At 41.4% G+C, this 16,025-nt stretch overlaps 1 protein-coding gene across 9 annotated transcripts in view; it reads right to left on the bottom strand.

Moving 5' to 3' along the window:
• PHKB (phosphorylase kinase regulatory subunit beta) overlaps positions 1-16,025 on the bottom strand; it is a gene marked incomplete at its 5' end in the record, with an annotated part of 136,716 nt that overhangs the window by 49,447 nt on the left and 71,244 nt on the right. For all 9 annotated transcript variants that reach the window (XM_083451837.1, XM_083451836.1, XM_083451841.1 and 6 more), the window contains 5 exons: positions 807-965; positions 3,408-3,485; positions 7,302-7,359; positions 9,722-9,919; positions 13,976-14,071. In XM_083451837.1, coding sequence (XP_083307963.1) covers positions 807-965; positions 3,408-3,485; positions 7,302-7,359; positions 9,722-9,919; positions 13,976-14,071 — 589 coding nt within the window. The remainder of the gene's footprint in view (positions 1-806; positions 966-3,407; positions 3,486-7,301; positions 7,360-9,721; positions 9,920-13,975; positions 14,072-16,025) is intronic.

Below are 16,025 nucleotides of genomic sequence, written 5' to 3'. Positions count from 1 at the left end.
CATTTGTCATCATTATTACTCTGGAGCATGCAAGAATAAAAAAGCAATGGATTTAAAGTTTGGCATTTGAATAAATCCCCAGAAAAGCGATGGAATGTAGAAGCTGGTATTTCAATGGTTCAATACATCTGAACATATTTTTCCAGAATGGGTTATCCATACATGGTGATTGTAGCAGGTTTTGTGAATTACAGTGATCGTGAAACCAGTTTCGGCTCATAGGGCTAACTACAAGAAAGCTGCACAGGCTAACCATTCTGATAGAAATATTTTTGAATGTGTACAAAGACCTAGTTCAGAGATAATGATCTCAGGCCAATAAACCATGAACAAAACATGTGCTCACATACTCCTCCCACAATTCCATCTTCAGCACTGAAGGTGAAGCTTGTTCAAACCACAGTCTCGTGTTACATTTATACCAAGAAACTGTAGCTTAACCCGTTTACTCTGGCTTCATGTCCTGCTTAGGAAATCTTGCTTAAACCATACTTTTCTAATTTGGCTGTGAGAGGAAACAAGCCACACCACCAGTGTTGAAGCTAGGGATATGAGGGACGAGGCAAGGAGAATGGTTCATTCAGGTGGGTGAATGATTCATTCTCTACCCATTAAACTGATTAATCATTGGCTCAAGAATATTCTATCTCAATTGGGCTAATGTGTTAAATCTGAACTGGCCATCAGGTGACAAACACAGTCTGAAAGTTCTCATAGTCACACAAATACAACTTTGGAGGCAGGCAGGGGCACATATCAAATCTGAGAAAACTCAAATTCTTCTACTTTTGCAGGTGACTACTTACCAAGAAGTTTTGCAATGATATAAAGCGACTGTCCCCAGAGAAAGAATTTTCCATCTCGCCCATGGTTGCTGGGAAATCGTTTCTGACTGCCAGGATTTTTCTTTTCCAGTTCAACAAAGTCAGCTGGCACATAATAATATTTAGGTACAACAGGAAAGCCTGCGAAGTTTTAAAATATGTACTTGAAGACATGTAAAATTACATTATTACAAAGTGAGGAAACGTATCCCCCATGCACAACGTAAATGAAGTAAAAACTTGCTGATTGTCGTTCTTAGTTATAATTCGATGCCAGTCAGCTAAGAACACTAACTGCTATCCTGAGCACAGGTTTATTTATGTCTCTCTTCCTGACTGAACAGATGCAGTGCCTATAAACTGGTTCCGAAAAAATAGTAATGTTTTACAGATGGGAGTGGAAAAAATCCCCTGCATTTCTTTAGAGGTACTATTGTTGCTCTTGTGCAACAGAAGAGAAAATATGTACAACTGCTATTGGTAAAGGAGTACAAAAGCTTCAGGCAAGAATAAAAATGAACCTGAGTCTTGGATTGAAAAAGTAGAAGGCTGATGATAAGCAAAAATGTTTTCAGTCACTTCTGATGTATTTATCAGTGAAAGAGAAAATACACAAACTAGCTGTGGATTCTTGCATTTAAGCCACTGTCCTCTACAATAAGGCAAACACTTTTAATTCCCATGTGCTATTTAAAGGGACGCGGGTGGCAGTGTGGGTTAAAGCCTCAGCGCCTAGGGCTTGCCGATCGAAAGGTCGGCGGTTCGAATCCCCGCGGCGGGGTGCGCTCCCGCTGTTCGGTCCCAGCGCCTGCCAACCTAGCAGTTCGAAAGCACCCCTGGGTGCAAGTAGATAAATAGGGACCGCTTACTAGCGGGAAGATAAACTGGGTTTCCGTGTGCGGCTCTGGCTCGCCAGAGCAGCGATGTCACGCTGGCCACGTGACCTGGAAGTGTCTTCGGACAGCGCTGGCCCCCGGCCTCTTGAGTGAGATGGGCGCACAACCCTAGAGTCTGTCAAGACTGGCCCGTACGGGCAGGGGTACCTTTACCTTTTTTATTTAAAGGGTGCACTCGAATTTTCCCGTGCAAATGAGGAACAAAATGGAGAGGAGGGTTGGTTGGTTACACTGGGAGAAGTCTGCCTGTTTGCACCTTCTTGTTAAGGTCAAACTAGATGCAACGGGGGCAGTCCCATAAAAAGTGATGCATGGACAGAAAAGGGCAAGGGAGCTGAAGTCTCCAATCGTCTGCAGTTCTTTCCCTGTCCACCTCTCTCCCTCTTTTAAAGTTGCTTTCCGCTCTGTGATTGGAAGTAGAGATAAGCAGGTCGAGTAGGGGGGGGATTGCAAACACATCTATTTTACAGAAGCAGCAAGATAAGTGTATGCCCACCTCACATCTAGTTTCACCCTAGAACTTCTGTGTAAACTGAGCATGTGAATATAGCACAAAGTAATCCCAATCAAAAGTACTGTTTGGAGTCTTTAACAGATGAACGTGATCTTAAACTGAAACTTCTTTAAAATAGGGAGTTCCTCCCCATGTTTTGCCCTCATTAACTGCAGTTAACCTCATTCAACAGTTATTAATCAGAATATTGATTATACTGTACAGGGTGAGTGAGGACATGTGTGTGTATTTAATGAAATCAAATATGACCACACACACACAAAAACTGCAATGGAAGTTAAATGCTATGTCAGTAGGGGTGCTATGTATGAGATTATAAGCAAAATTTTTGTTCAGTAAATGATAGATCTTCCATAATTTATGTAATAAGAAATGGGAAGGAGCAACATCTCAGGCATTCTTCCCAAATTGTTTAAGTTGCAGGAGGCGGCTGAGATAAGCATACGGTGCAATCCAAAGTCTGGAGAAAGCAATCACTGCCCTTTTCTGAGCTGCAAAGAATACTGAATGGGTATTCCATATGCCTCCTCTGGATTTTATTTACTGTATGAAGGAACTGAAACTACCTTTTCACGTTTTTAGGCTTGGAAAGGTTTAGAAGGCAGGAGGTACCAGAAAAGGGAGCGAGAAAGAACTACGTAGTGAAAGGGAAGCGAGCAACTATTGCCATGCCTAGTTTAATGTGTGGTCTCTCCATCCTCTGATGTACCAAACTGCAACCAGTGTATCATATTCATGGCTAACCACCTCTATTGACAGCAGGAATTAAAACACATATATTACGGAAAGCTTTTCCATGCTTAAAATAATAATGTTTTTTAAATGGATCACATGCTTAGGCTTTTCTAATTATTAGCTATAAGGTCTCTCATGCAACTGAGTAAATAACAGCAGGAGTGGGGGCGGGAAATGATTCTGGCGCAAACCTAACATTTAACCTATCAGTGTTTCTTTCACCAGTTAATGAACTCCACTTTATGATGAGCCATATTTTACTGGCGAAATGAATCACGTTTTATGTTCACACTTGGCCTGGAGCTCTGCTTTTGTAAGAACATAGGCTTATTCTCTGGGATTTGATCTGCACTCGCTACAGTTCCACGCTGTAGGGCCACCCCCATCATTTGCATTTGCAAAAGTTCAGATTTCTCCAGTTTCACTGCTGCACTGTACCTTCTACTGATTGCTGTAGCAATGGATCCAGAAGCTCTTGATATTCTTTGACTTGCTCAGTGTTACCCTTGAAGACTCCTAAAAGCAATTCCAGGAACAATTAAGGAAAGATAGTGCTTATGATAAGTGTCAGCATCACTTCAGATATTTTGCGCCGTGATGGTTGGATGGGAAGGCCATTTTTGAAGTGCTCTTGTGAGCAATAATGGGGTCATTCAAATGGGAACTAGTATCAGGGAGCCTTGGGCTCATGTGGGGCCTCCTGCCTTGCTCAATTAGTGATTTACACCCTGCAAAACATAGTTTGCCATTTTATCCAACCCAGCAAGCTGTCTAGTTCAAACACCATTAGAGCATGAACCTTGATCCTTGACTACAGTTTGAAGTTGGGTTGTTTGGACAATCCACAATTAAAACTAACCAGTTTGTCCCAGTTCAGTCATAACAACAAACCAAAGTTGGTTGAAATGTTTCTGATCTCCTTTTCATGACTGCACCATAGAAGCAAAGGGAAATATACCAGCATGAGGCTCGTGCATGTAATGTTAAACCATGGTTTAGGGTTCCATGTGACTACTGACTATGTTTTGTGCTTGCTTGCAAGTTAGGATCTAATTCTGGCAATCCAGTCAAGAGCAAAACATAGTGCAGGCAAATTGGCAAAGTGTAATCTGCTACAAGCAAATGTCAACACATGAGAGGAGGAAGGAATGGGAGATTATGAATTTCAAACTCTTCAGTGCTTGAACAATCCCAGTGAATTACAAAATCTGTTCCCTTTCCATGCTCTTCTCAATCTAGCTACCACAAAAGTCCACAAAATCACTTTTTCATGTGTTGCATTCATCCCCACTACTTTAGTGTCTCTTGGCTGAAAATAAATTCCCCTCTCAGGTAGAGGTAATGCAGTGGCAAATTGACTTCCTACATGCTCTTAGGATCACAGTGTTGAGCTGTGATCAGCGTGGATTTTCATTTGGTGACATTTGTCGGTAATTCACACTTCTTGGCTGTTCCATATCCACCTTTCCTAGAAACTAAATTGCATATACAATTCCAGATTTTATATTTCCTTTAAGACCAAGGCTGCAAAGCAAAAAAATTATTTCTTTTGAACTAGATGAGGTTTCAACTAGAGTTATTTTTACCAGTAGTTATTCTCACCATTTTTTTTACAGTGCTGTGGCTTTAGGCCCTGCTTCCATAAATGAAAATCCTAATGGCAGATACAAAGGAATTTTCTTACTCAGTCAAACAAAAAGATCCATCTAGCCCAGCATTGTTTCTAGTATGGACAGCCAGATGCCTCTCTACATCAACAGGAGCAACATCTGGTATACTGTCTATATACAGGCATGCTCCATTTAGCCATAATGGCTAATAGTAATTGATAGACTGATCCTTCATGGAGTTGCCATCACCAAACCTAAGGTACTCTATCAAGCAGCCATTACATTACATTACACCAGGCTGAAAAGGTAGGTGGAAAGAGAAGAGATGCAGGGTCATTCAATGGACACAGCTGAGAGACCAGCAACTTTTGGCTTCTCCTCTTTTTGAACATTCCTACAGCTTCCGGTCATTAGAAGAACTAGTAACAAAGAACCTGTACCTGAGTTTGCTGATTTCCTCATCCCTCCCTATTAATTTCCCTTTTTGCCCTCCCTTTTTAGATTAAAAGTTTGAAATTTCACTACTGCCATTACTACCATTATATAAAGTGCTACGCATAATGGATTCTATTCTGTTCCTATCCAGAGGGCTCAAATTCATAGTCTTCTCTGATTTTTAATTTTCTTCGCTTTGCCAATTATTCAACACGCAAATGTCTCTTTCAATGGATACAAACTGGATTACTGTCCTGGAAAGCTACATTAAAAAAAAAAAAAGCTGCTCTTGTATAGTGGCTAGGAGTATTAAATCTGAGCCAGGAAGTACTGATTCAAATTTCACTTAAACCATGAACTCAGCTAGGAGACTTCTGGCAAATCACCATCTCAGCAAGCTTCCCACATGAAAAATGGGGATAATAATACCCACTTACCTTACACAGGTTTTATAAAAGATTTATGACACATATATGCTCTCATTAATCATTCAAAAGGTGCTAACTACATGCCAGGCCTCACAAGACTTTAGCTAGGAATTCTCTTTTTGCATATTTCCAATGCTGCATGAATATTGAGAAAAAATGCGATATTGTATGTTCGCTACAGAACACATTGGAACTTAGGTTTCGGAAGGGAGTTTTTCCCAGCCCTTCATAGAGATGCCAGGGATTGAACCTGGTCCCTTCTGTATGCAAAGCATGTGCTGTATCACTAAGTTACATCCTGATCTGGAAACTCTAATGTCCATCAACTTACAGGAGAAAATGGAATCCATGCTCTTTTGCTGCAGAAACTCCAAATGGAGAATTATGATAATTTGCTCATCTCTTAACTTCGCAGATTGAGGGCAAAGAGCCCCAGGAGAGACTTACGTATGATAAATACAAAGAAAACCCCACAAGCTCACGGCTAAGATGAAATCAAACTATCTAAGGAACCGGCATGCCAGCATTCTCTCCTCATTCTCTCGTTTTAATTTAATTGTTTAATCTCACAAAATGGGACATGATAAAGTTTTATAAAATTATGAATGGTGTGCAATGGGAACGGTATGGAATGACCGGATGGCTAAAAAATGTTTCATTCTTTCAGATAACAACTAAAGCTTTTAGAGTCTCCCAATGAAATTGATGGCTTGTAAGAAAGTATTTTGTCAGTTTGACAAGAGAAACTATTTCAAACAATGCGTAATTGACTTGTGGGAAATGTGATGACTGCAATTAGCTTAGGTGGCTTTTAAAAATGGATTAGAAAATGGGCGGTCCATTAACAGCTACCAGGTATGGAAGCAAAACGTAGGCTTCACATTCAGAGGCCATGTGTCAGCTGAATATCAGCTGCTGGGGATAAAGACCCAGGGGAGGTGAATGCTTTCATGCCCTGCTTGTGGCTGTCCTGAACCTATCAAGCTGGCCACTCCTGGAACCATGATGCTGGACAAAATGGACATTTGCATGGCAAATCAATTCATTTAGGGCTACTCAATAAATTAGTACTTTTGAAGCAAGTTACAAGGATACTGATGGTACTGAGAGGAGGGGTGGCTAATGCGTGCCCCCCCCCCCAGCCAGCATGAGCAACAATCAGGAATGATGGGAGCTGTAGTCCAGCAATATCTGGGGGGTCACAATGATTCAGAGACATGCCTAGAGCACAAGGGAATCTCATGAGTGTATGGCTTTCTTCATTCGGTTCAATGGATATCTGATCCACTTCTGCATTTTGAAGTGGATTCTGCCATTTCCACCTCACAAGATCTCGTGAAAGCTCCACAAGATCTTGTGGGATCTCATTGGAACCTGCTGCTGCCACTGCTTTGTGGGCGCCACTGTGGAACCCGGGTAAGGAAGACCTGGGAGGGGCAGGAGTTGGGGAACATCTTCCCATTTGGCCTCAGGCGGCAAAACAGGACATGATGTTGCTGATGACAGAAACAAGAGAAACTCAGCTTAAAGTATTTGCGGTGAGGAGACTTGCGGTGAAGGGACAGAACAGAACATTTGAAATTTTCCTGGCCATAAACAAACCCAAGCACTCTTCTCAGAAGTAAAACCTGATGTGCACAATGGAGCATTGCACACTCAGATATAAAATTCATAACAGAAAATAAGTTTATTCTACAAGAGCTGAAATCATTCCATTAGTTATACTTTGGCAGCAACATTGTCCCTGAAAACCTTGGCATAAGTAGATTATAGCCTTCCCTCTTGGATTGCTAAAAACATTTTATTATTGAATTCCAAGACTCATCTCTGACAGAATAAGAAAGTAAAGTCATACTTACCATCAATCATCATGAAAATAAAAAAGAGAGGAAATTCACACTCAATCCCATCAAAGAGCTGAAATTAGAAAAGGGGAGAATTTAAGATACATTTGTGTTGCTTCTGAAAATCTATTCAAATTTCCCACCACATCAAAGAAACCAAAGATAAACATGAAAACAAATTATTCATTTAGATGCAACAACTTTTTTTAAAAAAAGGAGGGGGGAAATTTCAGCTTGCTGCAAAAATATTCACGGGACTTTCAAAAAGTGTTGTAGCCTAATTTTATGCACAAAATGCATCACAGGCTTTTTATTCTCAGCAAGGAAATTTTCATTTGAATTAAAAAAGGCAAAAACAAAAGCATTTGAAGGAAAAGCAAGGATTCTATTCAGACAGCCTTTAATGGCAAACATTAATACTCTGAAGCACATAGAAATTTGGTTATTAATACACTCCAGCCTGTAGTCAGCTGTGAAATTAAATAAAATGATAAATAACTCAGCTGTTTGTTAGGGGGAAACAAACTGTACAATGAGTTCGAAATGTAAGCACATTTACCTCTAAACAAATCAATCAGGGAGAAAAATGCTGATGCAGCACTCCTGGGCACTGCACACCCAAAGCTACCACAGCCATCTCCTTCGCTAAAAATAGATTGCAAAGAAGTGCCAAGGCTAATGGTTCATATGATTTGCTGGCTCTTCCCTGCTCCCCTTTATAGAATGAAGTTGTTCTCCATTTTGGAAGTTCTTGCAGGGATTAAAAGAACACTTGAAACTGAACCTCTGTCTTTCTCCACAGATTTCACTAAGCAAAATCAGGATTAAAACAGTTAAGCCAGCCTTAACTCAAAAATGTAAGTTCTCATGCACCACTTGCCCTGCCTTACTTCCTCCCCCTACCACCATTCCCACTCATAGGGACAATCTGTCTTGAAAGATGGCTCACATCTCAATTCATTCTTGGGTGGAGCATGTCAGCACACGGAGTGGAGATGTACCACTCCTGAGCAATTAAGGATGGCTAACAGGTCAAGAATTAGGGAGTTCAGTGACATAGCATGTATATTACATGCATAAGGTTACGGATTCCATCCCTAGCATCTCAACACAGGGCTGAGAAGACTCTACCCTAAAACACTGAAGATTGCTGGCAGTCAGTGAAGACAATATCAAGCTACATGGACCAATGATCTGGCCTGGTATAAGGCAGCTTCAGAATGGTCACAGAACTGTATACTTCCTCTCCTATATAAATGAAGCTGCTGGATAATGAGTCCAACCAATGGGCTATCCAGTCCCTTTTGGTCTTCTGAGACTGGACATGAGTTTCCAGGGTCTCCTCTTTCCCAGGCCTGCCGCATGATATGAGTCAGACAATTACTCCATCTAGCCGTACATTGTCTGCACTGACTGGCAGCAACTCTGCATGATTTCAGACAAGCCCTAACTGGAAATGCCAGGGGTTGAACCTGGGACCTTCTGTATGCAAAACAGATGGAGCTGTGGCTCTACCAGAAGGCGCATCGCAAACTTTAGAATCACAGAACTGTACTTTTAGAAGGAACTTGAAAGCCATCTAATCTCACAACCAAGACTGCTAATGGATTACCTGGAACAAATTTCAATTATAGTGAAGTTGCTTGGTAATCTGTACAGTAAACATTGCTCTTAGGCATCAAGTACCAAAAACAGTAGTTGCAATAGCTTCTTTCCATTAAGTCAGGGGTGGGGAACCTTTTCAGCCTGAGAGCCACATGACCAATCTTCCAGAAGCCACATGCCAGTGGTGGGGAGGGCCAGGGGTAAAAGTAGATGTGACTACAGGCAAAAGCAGGAGTAATGGATGTGACTCTTGTATAGTGGACTACATACCGGGTAGGAAAGTCAGAGTTTTCACAAACACACTCATCTCAGCATCAAGGTCAACAAGACGACACATTCCAGGGAAAAGGCTGGTGAGACCTGGGGTGTGACCTAGGGTGAGATGGGGTGGCCTGGGAAGAGTCCTGAGGGTTAGAGAGGCCCAGAGGACCTGAGGTTCCCCACCTCTGCATTAAGATAAAAAATAAATATTTTGACAGGTGGGAATGTAAGAGGAATCAACAAGGAAATCTGATCAAAAGTAACCTAACATTAGAATTTTTTGTTAAACCAATAGATTATATAGGAAGCACTAATAGAATCTGCACTCAAGCATACACAACCATGTCAGTACAGTGAAGCTAATTAGAAATCTGAATCTGACATTCAGAGTCAAGGTAATTAATAGTTTAAAAATTATTCACAGTGGGCAAACCTGGAATTTCCTTGCCTGGTAATCATAGAAAACACCTTTCAATGAAGAAGGAACAAATCCTATACACAAATGCACAACAAACATTTGGGCACACATAAGCCAATCCTTTCCAGTATCACATGAACAGACCCTTTACCTTAATTTCTGCTGGTTTGTAATAATGTCGATTTTTGTCCTCCAATGCAGTCCTATAGCCATCTCTCAAAAACCGTTTGAATCCGTATTTTCCTTTCAGCTTCCTAACCACCTTGTCAATTGTTTGGCTGTACAAAGCTTCATCATCCACAGCAAAGGCAGGATAGCTAATACAGGGCAGGAGGGCAGCATCAGTGTTCTGGCAGAAGAAAAAGGGATGTTTTCTAAATTATGGATGATACAGAGCGAAATGAAACATGAAACTGGAATCTAGATAATGGGAGCTACTTATCTATGTTTTAATACATAGGTTGGAAACTTGGTTGGCCTGGCAGACCAAATCTTTATCTCCCCCACCCCCACAAGTCAACTTTGACCGGAGGGGTGTCGTGACCCACCTGTCAATCATCTGATGTCATAATGACATCAGGTGATTGTCAGGCAGGTTGTCCTACGCACAGATGAAAGTTGGCACACTGGCGTGGCAAAGAGTTCAATCCTGCCTTTTGTAGAGCCTGAGCAACCAATCCAGCCATATATTTTACCTGCTCCACACCTGGCATCACCTGTTTGGCCTGTAGGCCAAAGGTTTCGCACCCCTACTTTAATAGCTACACATAAAAGTCGCCCACATTCAATAACTCCAATCCAAAGTTCCTTGGGTGTTCCATATGAAGCTCCGATGATTGGAGATTTCCTCTCAATACTTCAGTGTCAGGAGCTGCTTGCTGAAGAAAGTGAGAATGTGTGAATGGTGCTGCTTTGACCCTGAAGTTGAAAACACTTTGTATAAGAGTTCTGTGTACCCTCTGGAGCTGTGTACCCTCTGGATTGGATCCTTTTTAAACCATATTGGGCCAACTGTTTCTGCTGCATCTATAACAATTGCACAGATCGTCTCAAGCCCTAAAACTATATGCATTCAAGCATTTAAAGAAATATTATAATGACTTTAAGAACCATGTTTATCCCTGTTCCTTGTTTACTTCTGAGATACTCAACAACAATTTGGTACTGAAACTCTAGAGAGGTCTCAGTAATCAGCACATTTTTAATACGCTAATATATATTGAGCAAATAGCAAACTCCCAAAGGAGGCTTCCTTTGAAAAACAGTTTGGAGAAAAACCAATAAATTAGGTAAAATAGTTTTAACATCAGGGCTGCAGAAAATATAAGCTAACTGAATGACAGTTATTCAAAATCCCATGAGAAATAATGGAAAGAAATCTTGAAAGTTTACAACCAGGAGAGATGGTATAGAGAATACGTTTCATTGTGTTAGTGATCCATATGTATTCAGATGCATGTGAACTAAATATTGCAATGCTGAAATCAATGCTCCCGAGGGAAATACATTTTATTTGCAGCGTTCAAGAGCGAAAGAAAATATAAACAAAATAGCTGTCCGTGCCATTTTCTTTTAATTTTCTAAAATTAAATTATAATTCTTCCATGAGGCAAATGCAGCGCTAGCAGTGAAGATTAATGTGTTGCTTAATTTGTGGAAATGCTACCAGATCCAGGAATGATGAACAAGGCATCATGTCATGACTGTTAATTTTAAGACGATGAACAAGAGCACACTGTGATGCTAATGAAAAGTACCTAACACTAAAATAGCATTCTTGATTAAAGGCATCTTATGTCATATTAACTTGGCCTCACAGCAGGGCCTTCCCCAAGAAAATAATCTAAAAGCCAACATGTAAACTACCAACCCCAGAGGCAAGTGACATATACTTCTGTCCTTAAGATCCCCCACACTATAATTTTTTAGAGGTCTAACGCCCAGAGAGGGAAGGAACATGGGCTGTGCCTTCCACTTACACTATTTAGAGACAATGCAGACAACTTATAAGTGTGGATAATATGTTCAGCTCTGGAATTCATGCTGCAAATAGGCCATGAGCTGGAGAACCGAAGTTGATTTGCATGTTTCAGGTGCATGTAATTAATATAAATTTTCATGAACTCAGCAGCTGCCAAACAACATTAAGTATGCATGTTGATTTGGAACTGTTGCCCTCAAATGCAAAAGGCTTAAGTCGGTCCTTGGAAAAAGGAAAGGTCTGGATTTATTTTTTAAATGATTTATTTTTTAAACGTCATATACATTTGGCCTGCATTTTTTTAATTAACCATGCCTATATGCCTTCCCATTGCCAAACTTATCTATGTGGTTAGAAGGGCTAGAAGTTCAATCTTAAGAAGATAAATAGCCAGGTGTGTGACAACTGGCGGGTGTCGGGAGCTGGTCAGCGATAACTCACAAGGTGTCAGTGATGTTAACTCTTTCTTCAAAGAAACAAAACAGTTCAGACCTAGTGAGCACAGCAACTCTTCCCAGTAGATCTTGACCCAATGAGGAAGTTGTGAGGACTGAAGGTCCCCGCCTTCCCACAGCTCTCCTTCCCAAGCAAACTGAGATTCCAACACCTTGCCTGTTTCTGCTCCACCCTCTTCATGACTCTGCTGGTTCTGGGTGACCAGGGGCAAAGGGAGCTGCCTGTCACAGGAGGGGGAGACAGCCTGGCTTCCTTATCAGCCTGCTTCATCTCTTGGCCCCCCTCCTCTCGTCTCCACTTCTGCCTCTGATTCTGGACTGCTCTCTGCCACAGACTCCTCCTGCTCACTAAACCCTGTTACCTCTTCAGTTTCCAATACCTCCTCTTCTCCGTCTGCTCCCTCTTCTCCCTCTGATCACTCATCATTGTCCCACCACCAATCCCCAGGCTCTGAGCCTTCTTCCCTTGGGGGTTCCCCAGCTGGTTCCTCCCACCGCTCTTCTGCATCTAGCCAATCCATGACAAAAATACAGCTGAGACTCTCAGGGTTTTTACACTCCACACTAGACTCATTCAGTTCTATTCCTATAGAACATGGGTTTATGCAAATGTGCTTATTAGACAAAAAGTGCATTATATGGGATTTGCCACACATTTGTTTTCAGTCCAGATGATTAGACTTGTGCATATATGCAGTGTGTGTGTGTGTGTGTGTGTGTGTGAGACTTGCAAGACTGAATTTGATGCACAGATTCTCACCAGGATGAGCGTACCACCTAGCCACTTTGAATAGGATGTATGTTCTGATATCCATCTAAGAGCACATCCTTATCAGTGTTCCCATGCAACTAGTCATGACTTAACAGCTGATTTTATCTTCTGTTTCAGTCAAGGTTTTTAAAAAATGAGGTGGAAGAAGATAAATGGATATTCAGGTTTCCCACTTGGGTGCTAACATATATTGTTAGACATCTTAAAGAAAGTTGAAGATGGAGCAATGCTGTTATGGGCAGACCCATACTGTACCATTTAAAGCCATTTAGTGCACATTGAAAGTACATGGCTTCCCACAAAGAATTTGTTTGTTAAGGGTGCTGGGAACTGCAGTTCTGTGAAGGGGAAACTGCAAATCCCAGGATTGTTTTGGAGGAAAGTAATGTGTATTTGATATGCTTTAAATGTATGGTGTGGACCTACCCTATCACTGTATGATGTGCAAGCAAAGCGATGGGGAGTGGTAGATGGGGTGATCTATTTCCCCTTTGCAAGCAGGGCTCTTTTGGGCTGACAAAGAAGCGAGTGCAGACGAATGGCAAGTGAAGGATGACAACTGAGCACTAAAGAAGAAACGATGCAGCTATGGGTGGAAATGATTGACATACGTTTGCAACAGGAGCGGGAAACCTAATTTGGTTTGATTTGTAATAATTTGGAAAATTAATAAAAAATAATTAAAAAGAGGGGGGAAAGAAGGGAGTGCAGACTGTGGTCCTGAAAGAAGCCAAGAGGGGTATGGGACCCTGAAAATGTGGCACCCACTTTCAAGCCCCGGGAGCAGGAAAGAAGTGTTCATTCCAAAATGAAAGGATTTTGCTCTTTGCCCTGTTGTGAACGACGTATAGCAGTTATTTAGAAAAATCTCTCTTGTGCAGTAGTACTTAAAACAGTAAATTGTAATTTCTCCCTGACCAGCAGACCTTTAGTTTATCGTGTTTATTTCTTTTATAAACTGTTGGTTTTACCCCTATTTTCATAATTTAATTTCATCTACTGTTTTTAATGTTGCTACTTTTAAATGAATATTTTATACCCTTATGCAAACCACATATATTATTAAGGGGTTTATAAATCTTGCTTAGCAAATATATATAAAAAACAGACTATTAAACTGGCAGTATAGCTAATAGCTATACCCAGATGCATTTGCTCCATGTTTTGTTAAACTCTGTTTCATCAATAATTACTTACATGGGACCTTGATTCTCGGGGAAGTAATGAGCAAAGAGTTTGTCTGTTCCGGTTGTGGGCATCAAGGTCTACAAATATGACAGACCACGAGCAACCCTGTAAATGGAATAGAAAATTAACACAACATAGGATATAGACAGCCCAAGCCTGGCATAGCAAAGACAAGAAAAGTGAATGGGTTCTTCAAATATTATGATTGCTATCAGCAATCATATACTAGTAACTTGAAATAGACAATGACATTTCCAAGACAAATGTACATAATACCATTTCACTAATATTAAGGAGATTAAATAGACATTTTAAAACCAGTTAGCAGATAGGAGACTAGAGATTACAGAAACTTAAATCTTCTCTTTTTTTTACCACGATTATTTAATTACACCTCTAGCAAACAGATAAAAGCTTTAATTATACAGTCAATAACTTGATGACTAAAAACAATTTGATCAAAGAATACAGATCTGGAAGCAGGATACTGGTTTGGATGCATCTAGAAAATCCTACTACCAACAAGGAGCTTAAGAAGAATTTGTAGGGATATTTTATTTATGTATTTACAGTATTGCATTTGTATCCCTTTTTTTTTCTCCAAGGAGCTCAAGGTAGCATACATGGTTCTCCCCTTCCTAATCTCCATAACAAACCTGTGAGTTAGGTTAGATTGAGAGACTGGCCCAGGGTCTTGCCCAGTGAGCTCCGTGGCTGAGTGGGGATTTGAACCCTGGTCTCCCAGGTCCTAATCCAGCACTTTAACCACTGTATCACACTGGTGATGGTACATCAAATGCAAGACATCAATATGAAAATGCTGTGGGACCACACCTGTTGGGTCAAGAAGCCCCTTCTGGGCCAAAAGTATAAGCCCACCTTGCTGCTAAGTCCTGGGTCAGTTGGCCACTGCGCTGAGAGTGCGAGTGCACTGCCATGGCTTGTAGCTACGACAATACAGCAGTCTTATTGGACAGTGCAGCAGATGACAAGATCCACACAAATTAGTAGCAGAAGCTAAAACTGTGTTGTAGTACCACTAATGTGTTACAAACAGTTTTAGCAGGATAGCTGCTTGCCCACCTACTGTGCCTATGAAATATGTCAAAGTCAGAAATTTAATTCTTCGTGAAAAGAAACAAATGAGCTGGAGTGTCTGACAGATGCTCCCATGCTTACTGTGACATCCGCTAGATCTTGGAAAGAAAACACTGACATGGTGAAATGACCCTGCCCTCATCCCAACAAAGGAATATGCCAGGGACCCTATTCAATTGCAAGCAAACAACCAGATGTGGAACAGGGGTTTCCAACCTCTTCCTTCCCCATAATACAGCTTTTGCCAACTATGTGCCTTCCAGATGTTATGGACTACAACACAACTGTGCTGCCGGGAGCTGATGGGAGTTGTGGGACATTGGCAAAAGCAGCTCTGTGGCTTTCTGTCTTGTTCCAAAAACTGCTCCCAAGGTCGAGGGAACTCTCTGCAGTGGGGTATGGAGGCTGCATCCCATGATTTGAACACATTATGAAGCATAAGTCTGGCCCTGTGTCAGGTTTGAGGGGGTTCTGGGCAAAGTGGCCTCTGGTGGGCTCTCTCTGACTTGCAGGTTTAGCTGGGGGTGGGGAGACAGTGCCAGGTGGTTTGAAGCACTGGGAGCCACCATTTTATTCTGCTACAATGCCCTACGAGTTATGTGTTGTTGGGGCACTATGAGACATTAAAATTGTGGTTTCCACACCTAGCCATCCCGTACAGGGAAACCAGGGCAGGTATCAGGCAGTGCTGTGCCCTGTTGAGACACTGGAACCCTCCTGAAAGCTGCTAAAAGGTGCTGCCTGCTCACGGTGGCCCAGATGCTAACATTTGTGACTGCATTAGCTCATGTTCATCCCTTGCTACTCTCCAATTTCCCTCCCTTCCCTCTGCTGTGTTTCCTAGGCTTGATTTTAAGCTCCTAGGGGGCAAGGATAGGGATTCTTTGCTTGTGAAACTGCAGGAAATATCATGTGCACAAAATGTTAGCATGTAATATATTCCTGACAGTTACACAAATGT

The sequence above is a fragment of the Podarcis tiliguerta genome (assembly GCF_965153285.1).
Source record: "Podarcis tiliguerta genome assembly, chromosome: 8".
NCBI classification, from domain to species: Eukaryota; Metazoa; Chordata; class Lepidosauria; order Squamata; family Lacertidae; genus Podarcis; species Podarcis tiliguerta.
This window is presented reverse-complemented; position numbering and strand designations above follow the sequence as displayed.